The following is a 20561-nucleotide window of genomic DNA, read 5'->3' as shown; positions in this document are numbered from 1 at the left end:
TCCAGGCCCCGGGCACGGTCCCCTCCAGCTGCGATCCGTGAGCCACCCAGCTGGGTGGGACCTAGACAAGCACCCCAGCCGGGACGCTGCCCACCGAGACCCCACGTCACTTGGGGTCGATGGAGACCAAAGGTCCGCACGGTCTGACAGGCAGACAGGCCCCCCCGTGCCCTCCCTGGGCTCGGGCCCAGACGGTGACCCGGGGGGAGGGGGGCAAGCATGGCTGTCCTATAGGCGTACTCTCAAAGTCCTTTATTGTACAATGTCATCTGTTTGGGGGAGGGGCGCCAAAGGACTAACGGGTACACAGCGAAGTAGATAAATATGCCAAGCTTTTTCTTTTTTCTTTTTAAATCAGGCATTTATAAACAAGAAAGCATACATTAATTACATAAAAATAGTTTTCGATAGTAGAGTAAGTCATCCTGTTGTCATTAGCAGCAGCGAAGGAGGGAACGCGGACAGCGATGCAGACGCTCCTGGCGGATATGAAGGTAGAGCTGTGGGTTTTTTTTCCTTAATTGAAAAAAAATGTCGCTCGTGACTCCTGACTTAAAGCAAGAACAAGACGGCCTCTCGAGCCTGGTGGACGCGGTGGGTAGGTGGGTAGGTAGGTGGGCGGGTGGGCGGGCAGGGGTGGGGAGGACGGAGCCCGGGGGTGGGGGGCGCAGGGGTGCCACGGGGGCTGGCGGAGGGTCCATCCCCTCGGGCAGGTGAGCTGTTCTTCCTCAGTTCGAAACAACCCAGAAAACAAGACAACTACCAGGTAAGAAACGAGTTTCTGAGAAAGGAGCCACGTACACGCGTGCGATACAACAGTGCCGAGGGACAGTATTTACAGGGACTGTTTTTACATGGCGCTAGTTCCATACGAAAAGCAGGATATTATGTGTGAGTTAGCTGCTCCAAAGATATGAATGTTATTGCTGTTGTTTTTCCCTTCGTTAAAAATCCTCTTTCAGCATAGAAATAATGAGTAATTAAACTGAATACACAATCATCTGGATAATGGATATTACACACAGGGAGCGTCAGCAGCCGACAAGATAGACTCTTCTCCCTTCTGCAGAGAAACTGAACCGCAGCTGCACGAATGAAAGCCAGGTCTCAGGCCCCTCGGATGGAAGCGGCCAGAACGAGCCGATTGCCCCCCCCCACCCCCACCCCGGCTTCACCAAGGGAGCTGCCCAGGAGGGCTTCAGCTGCTGGTGCCCGGGGAGCCTGGGACGGCGGGCCCCCACCACCCCAGCTCTGGCGGGCCACAGGCCCCTTGGGCGGGGACGGGTGGGGCGGGCCCGGCCCGGCCGCAGCACGCCCAGCTCTTCCCGACCTTCCCGGACGAAGCTGGCCAGTGGAGGCGTGGACCCAGCGGTCGAGATGGTGACCGGAGGTGGGCGGGGCGAGGGCGACGGGAGGCGGGGCCCCCACACAGAACTCAGGAGAAGCTCACCGCCCTCTGGAGTCCAAAACCGAAAAGTGAACGGGTGGCCCCGGGCAACGGGCCGCAGTGGCCCTTTGATCTCTCCTGGCAACAGAGCACTGCCACCCAGAAGCACGAGGGCACACTTAAAGCTCTGCTCCGACGAAATCATTTAGTTCCCCTTGAAGAAATGACTGAAAAAACACAACTCTGGAAAAACAAGGCTGAACACAGCATTCTGAGTGTTGTGTAGCACGACCGGCCCCTTCCAGGACCCGGTAATAATGCCCATCAATGGGTATACATACGGCAGAGGTTTAACATTCCATGCATACAGATTTCGTAACTGCAAAAAAAAAAACAAAAGCAAAAAAAAAAAAAAAAATTCCAAACAAACGCTGCATATATATGGTGTCCCTTTTGCATTGCACTTTAGAAGGGGGGTCCAGCAGCACCTGCGCCCCTCCCCCCCAGTAAACCATGGGCGAGAACCCTGCAGATGACATGGCCACCAAGCCTCTGCTGGTCGTGACGGCGGGCGGCGCCTGCACCTGGGCCAGCAGTCTCCACCTCCGTCCGCGCTCACAGCTGCCTCGGCGTTAGAACGGGGTCAAGCAAAGAATTCTGGTAAGATCTTTCTCATGTACATAAATACCATAATTTCAGGATGGGTAGCCGCCTCTCGTCTACTGGGAAATCATTTTTCAAGCTTGGGCATAAAAAACCTTATACAATTTGCATGAACAGTTGAGAGTAAACGAGATTATTTGGAATAAATGCAAGTAACTTATTCTGATAGTGGCAGATTCAGTCTGAAGACAGGTGTCTCGGGGGTAAAAAGACGAGTCAGGATTTGCTGTACAAGATGCTGGAAGGCACAGAACTACCCCCCGAAGTTCAGTTTTTGCATTTTCGTTTTGTGATTCCCTTGTTCAACCAAGCACCAGAGGGGGTTTCTAAACACTCGAGCACTTAGGATGTGGACTGCTCTATAAATGGGTTTGCAATATTTGAAAAGTAAAAACCTCAGTTAACTGGGGAATAAAAAGAGAAGGGAAGATTTTTGACAAAGTGCAGTTCTAAATATACGTTTAAATGAACAAAAAAAAAGAAAAAAAAAAGTGAAGTAATGCTGTTTTGTTCCAACGCTGCAGCCTCAGTCCCGACGCGACAAGAGCGGGCCGGGGAGGGCGGCCGAGGCGGAGCGGGCCCGGCACTCACTGCCCCCCCCTCCCGGGGGCTGCCCGGTGGGCAGGCGGGCGGTCAGGCGGCCCGGCTCCCTGCGCCCTCCCTGCTCTTCCCGGCAGCAGCACAGGAGGCCTGGGTCCTCGTCGCTGAAAAAATAGACTCTGGAGAAAACCCTCCCTGTCCTCTCGCGGCCACGGACGAGCTGCGATGGCTTCGCGGGGCGGGGCGGCTGCACCCCGGCTCCCTTAGCAGGTCCTCGGATGGCGTCACGTGTTGGTGGGGCTTTTAAAAGTTAGTCATTAAAAAAAACCTGTTGATTTTTCTGAGTATCAAGTCTTCTTATTGGTTTTAAATAGCTTATAACAAAAATGTAAATGTTAGAACGTTCCAGCAAGCAGAGGGCCGCTGCAGGCGCGGAGCCCTTGGCTCCGGCTGCGGCTGGGAACCCGGCTTGCGCACTTGAACTTGGCCAGTAGAAAATTTTGCAGTGGATTCCAAAAGTATGTGGTTCCAAACACTCGCTTGGTTATAGGCACAGTAAGACGTTGTGCTATGTGGACGTGGGGGTGGGCCCGCCGGCGCGCAGAGCCCCCCCCCCAGCCCCCGCTGGCGTGGGCCGCCCGCCCGCCCGCTCCCTGCGGCGTCCGCACCTTGGCGGCAGACAGTGGGCTCCGCTAGGGCTCCAGCTCGGCAGTGCTCTCGCTGCCCGCAGCCTCGGGGCGGGGCCGCGGCCACAGCTGCTCCTGCAGCTCCTTCACCACCTTCTCCAGGTGCTCCCGGGCCTCGCGCTCCCGAAGCAGGTCAGCCCGTAGCTGCTCGCGGTCCGCTTCCGCGTGCTGCAGCTTCACCTGCAGGTCCTCAATCTGAAAGGGACGCTGGGTGTTAGCGGCCCCCACTCCCCGGCCCGGCCCACCCTCCTTCCAGCGAGGGAGGCAGCGACCAGGGCCTGGGAGAGCCTCTCGGGTGGCAGCATGACCCAAGTCCAGACATGGCACGCACCCCGAGAGCAGCGGCCTGGGGGTACCCTGTTGACCTCCTGAGGCCAGGGTTTCCCTCGAGAGCCTGCTGCCCAGGCCAGGCTCTCGAAGCAGAAGCACAGCCAGAGGAGGAGGGGCTGTGGTGCTCTCTGGCCCCTTATCCAGGACTCTGGCCGGGCGGGACGGCCGATCGGGCTGTGCTCAGACTTTCATAACCACACACGGTGGGCGGGCTGCGGCCCCGGCCCCAGGACAGGAGAAGCTGGGGCTGCATGGGGGCTCATCTGCACCCCTGGGGCTGGCTCAGAGCTGGTTCCTCAAGCAAAGCCACCAAAAAAGGGCACAGCCAGGAGGGAAACAGTCGTGCAGAACTCCCGCATGGTGGTCCTGACCGGCCAGGGGACCACCTCCCTGTGGAGGACGGACCCCTGAAGCCCAGGACAGTGTGCAGTGCCCAAGTCAGCCTGCTGGGCCCCCATGGTCCCCTAAGCTTGCAGTGGGTCCCGGAGGTGCCAACAGAGCACCTGCCACTTCCCGCCCAGACCTGGGACCTGCCACACAGCTGAGTCCAGAGGCGGTGTTTTGTGGCCCCGCACAGGCCTCCGTGCCCCCTCCTCCCCACAGCCAGGCACGGGGTCCTGCCTCCCGGGTGGTGCCACAAAGACCCGCCACGAAGCCCCCGCCCGTACCTGGGCCGAGTACTTGGCGCGCAGGCGGCCGGCCTCGCATCCCTTGTCACACACCCGCACCTGACGCGCCTGCTCCAGCTCCCGCTTCAGGCGCAGCCGGGACTCGTTGGCCTCTCTCATCTTCTTCTCATTCTCGGCTCGGAGGCGCTCGATCTCCTTCCGCAGGTTGCGCTTGGCCTCCGTGGCTTCCCGCAGCTTCTCCTTCTTGGCCACACGCAGAAACTCCAGCTCCTGGGAGGGCAGGCAGCACACGCCGCAGGCCGGGGTCACCATCCAGCCTGCGCCCCCTCCCAGGCCGCCCCTGCCCGCCGCCTCCGCACAAGGCTGCCACCTGCCTTCCCGTTCCCACAGGGTCCCATGGCCCAGCGCTCCCCAGCCTACAGCCTGAGCTGGTGGCGGTGCTGCGCAAGTTTCAGCCCGGCTCAGAGAGCCCGCGGGACTTCCTCAAGGCAGAGCACCAGCTCGGGCTCCCAGGCCACCCTCCTCAGCACCTCCGCCTCCGCCCGTCCTCACTGACGGCCACCCCACCCCGCAGGAGGATGCATGTGTGAAATCACACCTCCACCCAGAACCAGGGAAAGGGCATCCTGAGCGAGCGCTTGACACACACTTAGAGAAGACATCTGAAATCCTCGGGCTCTCAGGATGGCAAGGCTGTGCCGTGCTAGGAGCCCACGTGCAAAGCTGCCAGACGCCAGCCGCCAGCCGCAGAGGTGTGAACTCAGCCAACACCGGGCGGGCCTCCAGCGAGGCCGCAGAGCCCCAGTGTGAAGGCGCCGCCCTCCCCGGCGCTGCGAACTCTGGGCCTCCCCCGCCTACCTGGGAGGAAAGGTGGCGTGGAGGACGCCACGGCCTGTGGAGGACCTGGGGGCTGGCCCCACAGTCTGCCCCCTACTGAGGTGGGAGGCGCATGCAGGCAGGGCCCAGACACCCTCAAGCCTCTAGCCCCCTCTTCAAAAGGAAGAGGTCAATTCTATGGAATCAGCTGGAAGCCAGTGTGCACGCCCAGGCCACGAGCTTGTGCCTGGAGCCACCTGGTCCAGCCTGCACACTCGCTGCAGAGAAGCCTGCTGGCTCCACCTCAGACAACCCCACGGGTGGGAATGGACCGTCAGAGCCTCGTCCTGCACACACCAGGCCGTGCTGGTGCGTGCACGCCAAGGACCCACAACTGTGCTGGGCTCCCCGCTGAGAGCAGCCCAGCCTCCGCTGCCCCCAGACGGACAGGCCAGCCCCATGAGGGGCCGAGCCAGGGGCAGGGCGCATCGTGCAGGGAGAGCTGGGGAGCGGGGGCACGGGGGCCTCACCTGGTGGAGGCTGCGCTTGGCCTGCAGCGCGGCGCTCAACTTCTCCTCCTGCTTCACGCGCATCTTCACCACCTCGTGCAGGAACTTCTCTTTGGCTTCCTTGGTGTCCAGGCCGCCCTCCAGGGCCTGCCGCAGGTGCTCCAACTCGGCCTCCAGGCCACCGCTCGTGCTGTCAGCAGGGGCCGCGGCCTCGGGGGCGGCGGGCGCGGTGGGCGGGGCATGCACGCCGGGGGAGCTCAGGTCCTTGGCGGAGCTGGATGAGGTAAGGGATGGGGAGGAGAGCGAAGACAGGGAGGAGGTGACTGCGGAAACAAGACGGGGCGGGGGTCACCAGAGTGCTGGCGCAGCACCGCGCGGCCCCGCCCCGGGGGCAGGCCAGGGCCCCGACTCACACGTACACTCCTCCCTGCTCTCCACTTCCACCTCAGCCTCCGAGTCCCGGTCGTCCTCCGGGGCGGCCACGGGCACTGGCGTCTCCGGGGCTCCGGGGGTGTCCACAGTCAGCTTCCGCTTCCGTGGCTGGAGGCAGGTGGCCAGAGGCTCGGGGGCCCGGGAGACCACGGTGGCGCATGGCGGGCTGCTCACGACCTTCTGCTGGGCCGGCGGTGCCAGGGCCACATTGGGGGCCACACCCGTCTCGAAGCTCTTGTAGGAGTAAAAGCTGCGGGGCACGGGGGGGAGGGGCATTGGGGCCACAGGCGTCTGCCCCTCCCCCCATCCCCCCTCCCACTGTGGCCAGCACGTGAAGGCTCCTCGGGGGACCTGCCCCCCTGGAAGGTGGTGAAGGAGGAGCTGCAAGCCAGTAGCTGCGGGGTAGCTGGCCGCACCCGACACCGTCTAAAGGACCAGCACTGTGGTGACTGTGGCTGGCCTCCCTGGCTGCTCCCATGGCCAGGCGGCCCCACAGCGCAGCCTGCGGGCAGGAACAAATGCAGCAGAATCCCGGGCCCACAGCTCCGGGCACTTCATCCTGCCCACGCTGAGCCCGCCTCACTGTGCGCTCAGGCCACCGAAGGAGCGCCCAGCAGACTGGGGGAGGCCCACCCTGAGACACGCAGAGCGACAGCCTCTCTTGGATCGTGTCCACTTTGAGAGACTCTAGGCAACCCCTTAAAGGAAAGGTCTCACCCAGCAGATGATTACAGACACCCGGTGGCAGAACCCAACCCCGGCCCCCACGTCCCTAGGCCTGGTGTTGACCACCAGCCGCCAGCATGGCAGGCACCCACCTGTCTCGAATCAGGGCCGGGAGGTGCGGGGAGAGCTCTTTGTCACTCGTGGACACGGCAGGGGACCAGGGTCGGAAAGCAGAGAGGCGCTGGCGAGGGTGAACGCAGCCAAGGCTCTGCGGGAAGAGAGGCGCCGGGTGTGAGAGGCTGGGGTGCGGAGCCTCAGTGACGGCCACCCCACCCCAAAGACGTGCTCAGGTGAACGTGCTCAGCACCCCCCCACTCCCCGCACAACCTTGCTGGAGCTGGCCAGGGTCCGCAGCCAGCCAGACTGTTTGTCCTTCTCAGAAGACGTAGGGAGTTGGGAGGAGGCATCATCTGTTTTCCGGATGGAGGCCGGGGGCTCGGAGGAGACCTATGAGAAATACAAGAGTTGCTGGCATCTCCAGAGGTAACCGTGCTCTGGGCAGGGTCTCCAACCAGCAGACTCGACCGTGCACGAGGTGCGTAGAGTGATGCGCAGACCTGACCCCAGGGCAGGACAAGCCACTTCCCCGAGCGCTCCGTAGGGCTGCCACGCTGGGACCTCACCCCACCGCTGCAGAAGGCCCAGGATAGGGCGCCCAGGCCGAGCCCCGGGCGGGGACTGGAGGGGACAGCCCCCTGCCACAGCCCTCCCTGTCCGTGCGCTGCCGACTTGGTGCCAAAATGGCTGATGGGAGCTGCGGACTCTGGCCTCTCTGCCATGGTCATGCCAGGACGGGGAAGGGGCAGCCCAGCGGGCAGGCTCACTGGCCAAGTGTGGTGCCCTCCATCAGGGGGGTTCACCCAGGCCCCCAGAGTTCTGGGCTCCACCAAGCAGAACTGACAACTAGCCGTCAGCCAGAGCAGCTGTCTGGCAAGATCTCAGGAGAAAGACATCCTCCAAATAAGAGACAACCCTCTCGGGGCGCCTGGGTGGCTCAGTCAGTTAAGCGTCTGCCTTCGGCTCAGGTCATGATCCCGGGGTCGTGGGGTCGAGCCCCGCGTCGGGCTCCTTCCTCCGCAGGGGGCCGGCTTCTCCCCCTCCCCCTGCTGTACTCTCTCACTGTCTCTCCTTCTCTCTTTCAAGTAAGTAAAGTCTTTAAAAAAACAGAGAGAGAGAGGACCCTCTCCACCGAGTGTCCAGGGCTTCAGGACCAAGGCCACGCTCATGTTTTCCTCCAGCGTCCCAGGGGCCCCACGCTGTATCTGCGGGACACTAGTAAGAGTGGCTCCAGAACTGGTGTCAGGAGAACAAAGTCCCCCAACCCGATGGCGCAGGATCCTGAGGGAGACAGGGTCTCTTCCCGAGAAAACGGAACCATCTGTGGAGAACGGATAGTGCGCCCCCCGCCAGGGCAGCTGTGCTGGGGGCCACACACAGGTCAGCGCGCAATCACCCACCCAGGGCCAGGGGCCGACAGGACGATGCCCTGTCACTCCCCCGCCCCCAGCCTGACCTCAGGAGGAGGGAGCAGATGTGGGGGGCGCTCTGCTGGCAGCTGGAGGGGAGACCAGTAACGGGGGGGGGGGGGGGGGGGGGAGGAGAAAGGCTCCTCCCACCTCCAGGAACACCTGGAGAAAACACGATGTCACAGACCTGGCCCCTTGGGGGGACACGGGCTTCCTGGGAGAGGAAGGGAGCAGGGAGTCAAGTGGTCAACAGAGGTGCCCCGCTTACCAGGGCCGTCATCACAAAATTCCAGAGACAGGACCGACGGGACCCTGGGCAGAGGGCCCGACCAAGCCCGGCACATGTCCGTATGCACGCGTGTTCATGGGACCCCACCCCACCCCACCCCACCGCAGCCCCTCTCGGGGGACAAATATGCAGGGTCGAGGACGACTCTGGGACCTAGGCAGCCGTCGGGCCCCAGGGAGGAAATACTAGGACCTCAGACCCTGTGCAGGGGTGCACTGGCCTCTGTCCTCACAGAGAAGCAGCTGCCCCTGAGGCCCTGAGCCCCGCAGCTCAGAGGCCCATGCCCAGCTCTGGGAGGCGCTTCGGGGGGAAACCCACAGACGACTGTGGACAGTCTGCTCAGACATGAAACAATCATTCAGGAAAGAAAGACCTGTTTGTTGGTGCTTTTTAGGGGAGAGCGTCCCGGTGACGTCTGCCCGCACGGCCTGGATACCGCCTGTGAGCGGGTGAGCGGGGGGCCAGCGGCCGGGCGACGGGGTGTGGGGGGGCGGTTACGCCAGCAAGGGTGGAGCTTCCTGTCTGAGCAGATAGGAAGCAGGGAGAAGAGGAAACAAGCTGAGTTCTCAAGAGAAAAGCCACAGGCCTGGCACCGGCTCCCGCAGGTTCAGGGACACTCCTGAGGGGTGCACGCGACTCAGGAGTAGGGTCACCCCCCCGCATGGCGGCTAGCTAGTGGTGCCCCATGCCCGTGGGGGAGTGAGCCGGGCAGGGGGCAGACTCCCAGTCAGGGACCTGGCCTGCAAACACGGAGCACTAAACCGAGCCCGTGAGCTCTGGAGAGAGGGCCTGCGCCTCCCCCACGCCCCCACCCCAAGCTTGTCAACCCTAGGATGGGGACGGGTCTTCAGGTAGCTGGAGTGACTCCTCTGAGAGTCCTATAGCAGGAAAAACCCCACGAGCAGAACCTTCTATGAAAGTGAGAGAGCAGCAGGAAGGGGCCAGCAGGTGAGCCTTGCCAGGACATGGACGCAGGCCCTGAGGACTGCTGCTCCCTCTCACCCGAGCGCAATCCAAAGCCCTGGCAGGACGTGCTTCTCCGGGCCTGGAAGGCCGCTGTTCCTAGCAGGGCCCACTTGAGCCCCAGGGACAGCCCATGGCATCCCCATTCCACAAGCGATCAGCAAGCAGGTGAGGACAGTCACTTCTGGTTTCTGACCCTTCTCAAGGCCTCCAAGCTGTATCATGGGGGCCCACAACCCTCAAGGAGGGAGTGGGCTTCTGGGCCTACTCCCCTGAGCCTCAGGCCAAGAGCCTGCCGAGGGTCCCGCACAGCGTGGGTGGCTACCACAGCAGGCCACGCCACTCCCCACAGACGCTTACCCGTGGGGCTCCAGGCACAGAAGAGCATTGCCCCACACAAGGGCGCGAGCATGTGCCACTATGCACAAGTGTGCCCCCACACGCACACGCCCCCGCGCAGGACACGTACAGCCTCCGGGATCCCTGCCAGCCATGGAGCAGCCACTCTGCTGAAGAGCTGAGCACAATGTCCACCATCGCCAAACTGTGGAAGGAGCGCAGATGTCCATGGACACATGAACGGACAGAGAAGACGTGGTCTATATGCAGTGGAATACTACTCAGCTGTCAACAAGAATGAAATCTTCCATTTGCAACCACATGGATGGAACTCAAGGGTACCATGCTGAGCGAAATAAGTCTGTCTGAGAAAGACAAATACCATAGGATTTCACTGATATGTGGAATTTAAGAAACCAGAGGATCACAGAGGAAGGAAGGAAAAATAAAACCAAAGTCAGAGAGGGAGACAAACCATACGAGACGCTTAACTCTAGGGAACAAACTGAGGGTTGCTGGAGGGGTGATGGGTGGGGGGACGGGGTAACTGGGGGACCCGCACTGAGGAGGGCACGTGATGTGATGAGCCCTGGGTGTTGTATGCAACTGATGCATCACTGAAGTCTACCTCTGAAACTAGTAATACACTGTATGTTAATTAACTAAATTTAAGTTTAAAAAAAAAATTGTGTTTGCCAGGAGCTGAAGGGAGGTAGGAATGGAAATTATGTTTAATGGGTATAGAGTTTCAGTTTTACAAGGTGAAAAAAATTCCATGGATGACTGGAAGTGATGGTTGCACAAAAATGTGAATGTACTTAATGCTACTGAACTGTATGCTTAACACGCTTACAAGGGTACATTTTATGTTGTCTATATCTCACCACAATTTTTAAAAATAAATGTTTTTTTAAAAAAGAGCTGGCTGCAGACCACGTAGGCGCCCACCCAGGGCTTTCCAGCAGCTGTGTGTGCACCCCACAGAGCAGAGAGGACACCCCACGATGAGGTTCTGCACACCCTGCCCAGGGGTCTCGGGAGGTTTGCAAGGATGTGGGGGTATGATGCAGGAGTGACTTTCCTATGTGACTTGTTTGTTGAGCTGGGCCGCGGGGCTCTGTCATGTCAGAGGCTCTATCAGACACAAGGGGGTGGGGGGCAGGATGGCTCTGCTGGGGCTGTGGGGACCACCCAAGGCCAGCGCCGGGAAGAGCCGGGTAGAGGAGAGGATCAGCAGCCACCAGGAGCCGGGGAAGCTCTGGCATCAGCCCTGGGGCCTCGTGCTCACAAAGGACATACTTCATTCTGTGTCTGAGCCCCAAACGCATAGAGGGACAGCCTATGCCAAGGCCCAGAAGCAGGGCAGGGCGGAAGGAGGGCTCTGGGTTCGGAGACCAGCGGCTTCCCTTGGGTTTCTGAGTCCCCTCCCCCACGCTCTGCTGAGAACCCCACGTTCCAGCAGCACGGCAACAGGCCTGGGCGTGGGCCCTGACCTGGCATCTGGGAACCCCTAGATGCAAGACTCCTGGGAGAGAGGCCACTGGCAGTACCCCACATTTTCTTAGGGCAATGAGCTCTTTACCACTCCGCCTCCCAAGACTGCCCTGGGATGAACCCAGGAGAGGTCCCTGGGGCCTGCCCCGCCACCTCTCATGCATGGTTCCTAGTGCACCGCCCTGGACATCTTCAAACAGAAAGAAAAACCATACACGGGGGGGAACAGAGTGGGGGAGAAAAGATGTTCCAGATGCTGGCTAATGGCACTAGCCCGAGGCCCAGGCCCACACCCCGACTTCGGCACGGAGCTCTGGCTGCTCCAGGTAACCGGTGCTGGGGTGACACTGGCGGTGAGGAGGGGCAGCTCCCACCCATCTGCCAGGCAGAGCCAGAGGCCAGCTGAGCACACAGCCATGCGTCGCGAACCCAGACGGCCCAAAGGAGGGACACCTGGCTGCGAGGACAGAACATGCCCGGAGAGCACAGATCCAGGAGAGTGAGGCCGGGCCGGTCCGCACCATCTGCCAGCATTTTGCGTGTACAGACGTACCAGGCACCGTATGCACACAGAGCCAGCTTGAACAGGGCTGCACCCCGCACACCTGCCACATCCGGCGCTGAGCTCACACGGGAGGGACGGGTGCTGCCCTGGGTAGCTGACCCGCAGGAGGAAGAGGTCCCTCTAAGTCGATGGGAATAAAGTCACCTGCTCCACCCAGGTCCACGGACCCCAAACTCTTTTTTTTTTTTTTAAGATTTTATTTATTTGAGAGAGAATGAGAGAGAGAGAGAGCACGAGAGGAAAGAGGGTCAGAGGGAGAAGCAGACTCCCTGCTGAGCAGGGAGCCCGATGCGGGACTCGATCCCGGGACTCCAGGATCATGACCTGAGCCGAAGGCAGTCGCTTAACCAACTGAGCCACCCAGGCACCCCCACGGACCCCAAACTTTATCCACGCGCACTTGGGGGACGTGTGGGCCTTAGGCTGAGGATCTGAACATGACGGTCCGAAGACTCTGCCTGTCATTAGAACTGGGGCTACAGATGCTCACAGAACCAGAAGCGGCAGCTCTAGTCTGCCTGCAGGGCACCAGCTCTGCCAGGCGAGCCAATGTCCCAAAGCAAACGTCCGCTGAGGGCAGGCCAGCAGCGTCAGCATACCTCCAGCTCCCTCACCCTTCTCTGCGACGTCCCCCACTAAGCCCCTCTCTCCCTGTGCCCTATCTGGGCACCCTCGGCACATGGTGCCAGGCCAGCGCATGCTCAGCTCGGTTGTGCAGGCTGCTCACAGATACAAAGGTCACTAGTACCTGCGAGCGCACGTACGACTGGGCACAGTGAGTACCCGCCCCCCCAGCAGATGGGAACTGTGTTGGTTTTGTTTCCTTACTACACTAAGGTGCTCCACCCACTCTGGCCCCGTGGACTAAAGCCAGGGACACATGCAGCCCCGGGCGCCACACAGCGGGACTGACATCAACTGCCACCCAGGTCCCCTCTGACCCAACAGTGCTGAACACCATGGCTGGAGGAAAAGGTGAGTACGCCCGCCCAGCAAGATGCCTGGGCACTGACGGGGTAGTGTGGCCCTGGACAGAAGACCAGCATCCTCACTGAGGCCAGTCATTGTGTGGACGTCTGCGGGCCCAGAGCTCTGGATCCCCACCGAGGGCCGGAAAAGTCAGGGGGCATCCCGACAGAGGAAAAGATCCCAGGTCCCTGAGCCTGCAGCGGCTGGGAGCCAGGGAGGGGCTCAGCAACAGCAATCTGCCTCCCCCAGCAGCACCAGGCCCAGGTGAGGGTCAGGCACAGCCCCTGGGGTGAGAAAGCCTCTCCGGGGGTGTGTGCTCAAGCAGCAGCAACCAGGTCTAAGCAGGGGCCCCCGGCCGGGGACAGGAGAGCTGAGCCAGGGGGCAGCCCCAGCTGCTCCAGCACAAGCTGATGACAACAGAACCACAGGCCTCAGCCAAATGCCAGGGCAGAATACATCAGGAAGATCCATTTGAGACCCTCTTCTGCCCAACGTGCAAGTGGTCTGGGGCTGAATTCTGGTCAATTTCTCAGGGATTAGGAAAGAGAATTTCGAAGTCACAGGGGGGACGAAGAACAAATTCCTATCCTCCCAAGACCCCCAGCTCACTGTGGGCCAGACCTCTGCAAAGAGTCCAAGGAGGACAAAGGACCAATGACCCAGACCTAGGAGAGGCTCCCCAGGGCTCAGGAGCGTGTGAACCCCTTTCAGACGTCACAGTGGGGGTGGACTTAGCAGATCCTGTAGCTACCTGGGGCCTCCAAGCATACGCCTCTTCCACAGGGAGCGCGACATCTTGGCCACACCCAGACGGTGGGTCATTGGCAGCTAGGCAGGAGCGGCCATGAGTGACCCCAAGGCAGGCTGAGCCCGGTCTATAGGTCTACACACCCTAGAGCTGACAGCTCCAAGATCAGGGGGCTGAGAGCCTTGCAGCAGCCCCCCCTCCCCCGCCCCGTGGCCTTGGCCCTAGCACATCAGGAAAGCTCAGCCCCCCTCCCTCACAGGCCCACGGAGGGATGCCACAGAGTGGCCACACAGGAGAGCAGGGGCAGACCCCACTGCCTTGTCCACTAGGGGCTCCCATGACAGAGACAGTCACTCTGGGCAGTGCCCAGCTGCTGGGCCTCAGCCTTGTGCTTTCCACACTGCTCATCTACTCGGCTGTTAATGCCTAATTACCAATTAATTACTAATTAGAGGCCAAACAACAGGTCTTGAACCAAAGCCCCTTTCCCTCTCACGGCCAATCTGGCGCTGATGGTCCCTGCTTTGAAACTTCCAGACAAGGGGTTTGAGTCAAACTTTACAGAGACGGTTTGTACACCCAAAAGCAAAACAAAACACCGCCAGACACCAGCCTCCATGCCTGCCCAGTGTCCCCCGAGGGGTCCTGCTGTCCTGGTGCTGAGCAGGCAGCTTTAGCCACACCAGGGGAAGTCACAGTCGTCAAGCTCGGGAATGAGCACAGATGAAGTTCTCGTGGTGTCAAGGCTGGGGGCGCATGCGCGACATGAGGAGAGGAGGGACTGAACTCCACCACTTTGGTCTTCACATCCTCTTAGTCTTATAGGAGATCCAAGCAAGTCCTACAAGGTCTGGGTCAGCTACATGCTTTGGTCCAAGAGACCAGCTGGCTGGTGCCAGAAGAATCCCCCAGTCTGTCACCCCTCAGAGCAGGAGTGCTGAGGGGCCCCCAGGAGCCCTGGAAGGCCACAGTCATGTTCCCAACAGGGTGTTTTGGTTGGGGGAGGCCACCCGGGCCCCAGACAGAGAAGCAGCATCTGAACCTGGGTCCTGAGGTCCAGCCTCAGAGGTGGAGCTTCCCAGTTCCACACACCCACAGAGACGGCTGTCCGAGCCAGCCAGAGGTGCTGGTCCTGGAGCAGGACCCGGATCTGTGAGCACCCTCACACAAAGACCCATGGCGCCGGTGGGCAGGGCTCTGCAGGGAGATGGCAGAGGGTCCCCAGAAAGGGGATGGGGTCCCCGAAAAAGGCCTAGACACCAAGGAGGATACAGCCAGATGGTGGAAAGGGCGGCCACAAGGGGTACTCCTTCTTGCTTGCTTATTTATGAGCAAATACAGGGCCCCCTTCAGTGGGTGGGTCTAGAGAAGATGAGAATGAGCATCAATCCATTCCTGAGACCCTGCTGCCTGGCCCTCAGGCAGCCTGACCCTGAGGCTGACCGCTCAGACTTCCAATAGTCTCACTGGTAAAGAGGCACAGTGTGAGGGTCCAATGACAGAGCACCTGGCAAAGGGGCTGCCAGGCCAACAGACGTCCCACCTCTGTCTGCCCAGGCCACCACCGTGGCCACGTCAGAGATGCCATGTCTCGGCCCACAAGTGAAGGCGAAACCTAACCCACCCAGGGCACGTGGAGGAGGGCCTGGAGCAATGCCCCCACCACTTCCTGCACCAGAGCAACTGCAACGCGGAGCAAAGCACAGCCTGCCCCTGGCACTCAGCCTCAGCCCCCTGGCGAACCGGGCGTCCGCGAGAAGCCAGGGTTTGCTGCAGTGGCCCTGCGAGCAGCGTGGCCGTGTCTGGCTGAGACGGCCGTCAGGAAAGCAGTCGGGTACTGGGAGGATCGCCAGCCTCTGCACGGAGCCGCCTCCACTCTGGACAAGTGAACGGCACAGAGCAGACACAAGTTCCAGGAGATGAACCTGAGCGCCCCCCCACCCCCCACCCTGTGAAGCTCACACAGAGCTGGGTGTACGTGCTCTCCGGCAGAACACACCTGCCCTGCACCCCCTATCCTGTGCCGCACCCACCGGCCTCCGACTAGACCTGCGCTCGTCGGCGCACTCAGGGAGTCGAGACTGGTCCATGCCAGGAGCTGGGGAGAGCGTTTCATCAAACATCCAAAGCTGCTTTGATTTCAGGGGAAGGATTTCTGCGAAGCGGCGAGGCCAACATGAGGAGACGGCACCCGTGTGTCCCGCAGAGGCTGAGGCCTGGGAGCGAGGTCACTGGACCTCCTCCAGGGGGCCGACATGATAGCCCTGTGGGGGGTGGCACCCCTGGGGACCAGTGTGCCCGAGGAGTAGGGTCACCCACACACCCGAGTGCTTCAAATGGAAAGAAGGGCCACCACGAGGGCCACAGCCTGTGCTGACCCTCCTGAGGACCACAAGTCCCAAGCAAATGTGGCCGAGTGTGGCCTGAGATCCTGCCGCCGGTCTGGCCCCTCTCTAAGCCCCTACTCTAGCGCCGCTCCCATCACTGTCTTGCTTCCTACGTGGCTGAACAGTGGTCCCTCGAAGGAGACGACCCAAGCCTCATGTGTGGTTCTCACGAGTGCTCGCCATGCTCTCCAAGTGGGGGCCGCCCGCACCGTGAGAACCAGCATTCCCAAGGGGGGACCCCCCTCAGGCCTGTCAGGGCGAAGACTGCTTGTGGGCGCCTTCTCTACCAGCAAGTGCTTCCTCATACCATCGCAGAGAAAACTCGAACACTCGGTGTCTACAGGGCCAGGGCCATAGGCACCACCCTGGCCGCCGCAACGACCCACACTGCCGAGAGGAGCAAAAACCTCATGGAGGAGAGTGGGAACTCATCCAAGTCAAGACCTCCCTGTGCTTCAAAGGATGCCAGCAAGAACGTGGAAAGACAACCACGGACTGGGAGAAACAACGTGCAGATCGGGCATCTGGCTCAGGGACCTGCATCAGCTCAAGTCAACAAAAACCTCAGTTATGACGAGGGGCGAAGGTCGGGACTAGACCCAAGGAGGCCACGCCCCTCAACAGCAGGGAAGCGCACATCAAAACCACAGCAAGAGACCACTTCACACCTACCAGGATGGCTGTGATCAGACAGACCCAAAATCACACAACCACCAACCACGAGGTGGGGTGCCACCCTGTGAGGGAGGGGGGCCAGGGGCCTCAAGCACGTGGGAGGGGCTGGAAACGGTGCAGCCGTCCTGGAAGGGAGGCAGCTCCTCAGTCACGACCCAGAACTGAGAACAGGGACCCAAACACCTGAACAGCTGACCCTGAACAATGCAGGGGTGAGGGGCATGAGCCCCCCACACAGTGGGCACCCCAAAACTTAATGACTAACAGCCACTGCTGACCAGAGGCCTTGCCAGGCACACAGGGAGTTGATCCACACACATTTTGCATGTTCTGTGTGTTATATACCTTGTATTCTCAAAATAAAGCAAGCTACAGAAAACAAGTGTTACAAAGAAAATCAAAAGAAAGAGAAAACGGGCGCCTGGGTGCCTCAGTCGCTAAGCATCTGCCTTCGGCTCAGGTCATGATCCCAGGGTCCTGGGATCGAGCCCCACATCGAGCTCCCTGCTCGGGGGGAAGTCTGCTTCTCCATCTCCCGCTCCCCCTGCTTGTGTTCCCTCTCTCGCTGTGTCTCTGTCAAATAAATAAATAAAATCTTTAAAAAAAAAAAAAAAGAGAAAATACATTTGGAGGACTATATTTGTCCCTATGGGTCTGTTTACAAAACGAATTGTCCCTCGGTACATACGCCAATGTTGTCTTGTACGGACGACAGGAAACACTGGAGATGTTGCACATGTTACTAACACGGACGTCAAAAATGAAAAGATGGCGTGAAAAATAAATGCGTTATGTATTTACAGGTATAACAGTTCACGTGCTGATAACGAAGCAGCGATAGGACTGCCTTCTGGTAGCCTCACCTATCCGCTGATATGTGAATTCCCGGCAAAGAGGGGTTCATACAGGATTACAGTCCTATTCATAATACAGTACTGGAAACTTTGTTACGCGTTTTTAAAACCACTGACCTGTGATCGTAGGCCCATACCCACTTTCTCCAGTTTCTCCAATCATGAAAGAGAAGCCAATTACACCATAATTACTTGAAAGCAAAGTTATAAAATCAGGAAAGCGAGCCACCTGAGCAGTCCACAGCTGCCTCCAGCAGGGCGCAGGCGGGTACCTGAGCCACCAAGCGGCCGCTCGCGGTGGGACCCGCAGACTAGCGGGTTCTTCAGCACCACCACCAAATGCCACGTGGCTCCCTCGGAGAGTCAGGTTTCACACACAAAACCCGTAAGAAGCGCCCCGTCAAAGGTCAGGGAATGTTCTGGTCTGGCCCCATCCTGGATCACAGGATGCCCTGGTCTAAGCTGTGGGGTGAGTGGCAGCAAGGACTCCATGATGGGCGGGGCCGGGCCTGGCACAGACCACAGCCTGCTCCCACTGAGCTTGGCTCCCACTGGTGCCAAGACACTGGCCAGCAGCGTGGGGCTGGGGGAGGGCTGAGCCACCAGGAGTGCAGGCAGCCCTCGGGAGGGGAGGGGTGTGTGAAGAGCAGCGGGCTCGGGGGAGACATGGGGACACGGGCTCCTAGAAGCCACTCCATGCCAGGCAAGGGATAGGCATCCTATGTCAGCTCTGGGCGAGGCCTCAGTGCCCAGCTGGGCAGCCAGGGCAATTCCAGGATGATGACGTGGCCCTGGCCAGGGTGTGGGGGGGCAGGGTGGCTTATGCAAACGCACGGGCTCAGGGCAGGGGGGGCGTGTCCGTGTGGTTCCTGAGGCCCGCCTGGCCCCCGCCTCCTTAAGTCCTGTGGTCCGGTGTCCTGGGCAGTGGGCACCACAGGAGGCCTACCCCAGCTGGCTCTCGCAACCTGGTGCCAGTTCACAGATGGGGGCAGGTGGCGCTGCTTGAGACCACCACCTCACACAGTGCCGGGCCTGGGCGAACGTGCCCATGCTCCCTGCACCGACCCGAGATCCCTACTCTCAAGCCGTCGTGTCAGCATCTGGGCCCCGCCCCTTCCCCCCCAGTACCCATGCTCTGACACTCCCTCGTCCGGTCCTTCACCATGGCACCTAGGGGGGCACCCTGTTCGGCAGAATCAACTTTGGCATCATCTGTGGCCCCACCACTGTCTCGTGAACCACTCAGAAGACAAAGCAGCCCCTGCCCCCCGCCAACCTCAGGGACTCTCCTCCGTGGGAACCAGCCTGTGCCCCCCCGACCGAGGCCCTGGAAAGGCAAGGGGGGGAGTTCTCACAGATCAGCACCACTGCGTCTGAGCACAAATGAGCACTTTTAACAGGTAGAGATGTCATAGGAAAACCACATCTAGGGGTCTGAATACACGCATCTATTTCCTAGCTTAGAGACTAAATTAAAAAGCAATTCTTCCTCATGGTTTGGCAGATTTTAACACAGAACTCAACCACTAAGTGATATGTCCAAGTTAGAAACCCGTTGCAGGTTTAGAATTGGGGCAGGCAGGACCCGGCATTTAAGTGGGTCCACAGGCTCCAGGTGACCAGGAACCTTTGGTCACATCAACCTCACGCAGGCGGCCACGGCCCCGGGGGCGCAAACCCATGGGTTTCATCCACCAGAGCAAAGACGGCAGGCTTCAGGCTGGGACTCCGGGGAGTACACAGGGCAGGGCCGGCGGCCGTGCTGGAGGTCTCCCTGTGACACTCGAAGAGGGGGCCCGACAGTCCAAGTGTTCATGTCGTAATTTCACTCTCATGTAGTGGGTTGGCAGAAAATAGCCAAAACCACAAATTTAGAGATGAAAACTTTTCACGGAAGTGTTATCAGGCCTTCAAAGCAGCCCACCCCGTGATGCTGTCAGGCCGTGACCCCTGAAGAACAGGTCGGGCTGGGGCGGCACCTGCCACGTCTGCTCCTCAGCCCGCGGCAAGAGGCCAGGCGCCCTCCTCCACAGCCACCCCACACAACACAGAAGACTGTCCAACATCCCCTGACAGGAGCTGAGCTCCAGAGGAAAAGCCCAAGGGACCGGGACCAAAGGTGAGGGAAACCACGTGATGTGTCAGCCATGCTGACCCAGCGAGGCCTGCCGTGGCCACCAGGGGTCAAGGACCCCCGCCCCCCACCCAGGGACGCAGGGAACCTGTAACCATGGACCTACACGGACCTCCCAGAGCCCAGAGTGGAACCTGAGAGGGGCAGAGTTGGGGGCCGCACCAAGCACACACCCCCAGGCTCTGCACGCAGGCAGCGGGCCAGACCCCAGGGCCTCATCCAACAGAGCAACGGGTAGAAATGCTAAAACAGACCTAGCTCAAAATGAGTAAACACATACAGAAAAAAAATGTGAGAAAAGAGTAAGACATCAAAAAAGATCACGCAGATTGGAAAAAAAAGCAGAACTTTCCAGAATAAAAATAGTTCTTAAGGAAATTATTCAAACGCAATGCAGAGGAAAATGAGATGAACACATGAGAGAGGGTAACAGACGTGAAAGAAGAGAGGAGGAATTCCAGAAGGAGAGAGTAGGGAGGCAGTGGCCAAGAACCTTCTGAATTTGGGGAGAGGCAAGCCTTCAGGTTTCAGAGGTGAGGCAGAGGAGGGACCAGATGGCAGCTTGACCTTCCGGGTTCAGAATCAAGGTCATGCCACCACCGACAAGTTCAAGTGTGCGCCCCGTTTCTTGGGCCATGAAGCCTCAGCTTCAGTGTCTGATGTGGCAAATCCCCACAATGGAAGCTAAGTCCTGAAAGTCTCTGCAACAAATGTGTGTCGCCCCCCCGCCCCCCACTCTCACTGCCCCAGGGCAGGCAGCAGGGGCTTCCTTCCTCCCACCCTCAGACGGGGGTCTGCACATCCTTGAGCACAAGGATGTGGGACCATGTGGCGAGCGTAGCCACTCTGACCAGATCTGCGTGCTCAAGGACAAGGCCCAAGTGGCTTGAACACTGCCCCCCCCCACTGTGGGGCATGCTGGGCCCTGGTGATGGTGACAACAGGCAGGAGCAGCTCCCA

At 60.0% G+C, this 20561-nt stretch overlaps 1 protein-coding gene across 3 annotated transcripts in view; it reads right to left on the bottom strand.

The window, feature by feature from the left end:
• Positions 1-237: 237 nt before the first annotated feature.
• SKI (SKI proto-oncogene) overlaps positions 238-20561 on the bottom strand; it is a 71376-nt gene continuing 51052 nt past the window's right edge. Inside the window, exons 2-7 of one of the 3 annotated variants that reach the window (XM_027619353.2) lie at positions 7046-7165; positions 6811-6926; positions 5974-6242; positions 5582-5883; positions 4275-4505; positions 238-3471 (exon numbers count right to left, since the gene is read on the bottom strand). In XM_027619353.2, coding sequence (XP_027475154.1) covers positions 3283-3471; positions 4275-4505; positions 5582-5883; positions 5974-6242; positions 6811-6926; positions 7046-7165 — 1227 coding nt within the window. In that variant the 3' untranslated portion in view covers positions 238-3282. The remainder of the gene's footprint in view (positions 3472-4274; positions 4506-5581; positions 5884-5973; positions 6243-6810; positions 6927-7045; positions 7166-20561) is intronic. The other 2 variants (XM_027619367.2, XM_027619362.2) reach the window with 2 other exon arrangements.

The sequence above is a fragment of the Zalophus californianus genome, chromosome 4 (genome assembly GCF_009762305.2).
Source record: "Zalophus californianus isolate mZalCal1 chromosome 4, mZalCal1.pri.v2, whole genome shotgun sequence".
In the NCBI taxonomy this organism is placed as follows: Eukaryota; Metazoa; Chordata; class Mammalia; order Carnivora; family Otariidae; genus Zalophus; species Zalophus californianus.
The sequence above is the reverse complement of the archived record's forward strand: the minus strand, read 5'-3'. Positions and strand labels throughout refer to the sequence as shown.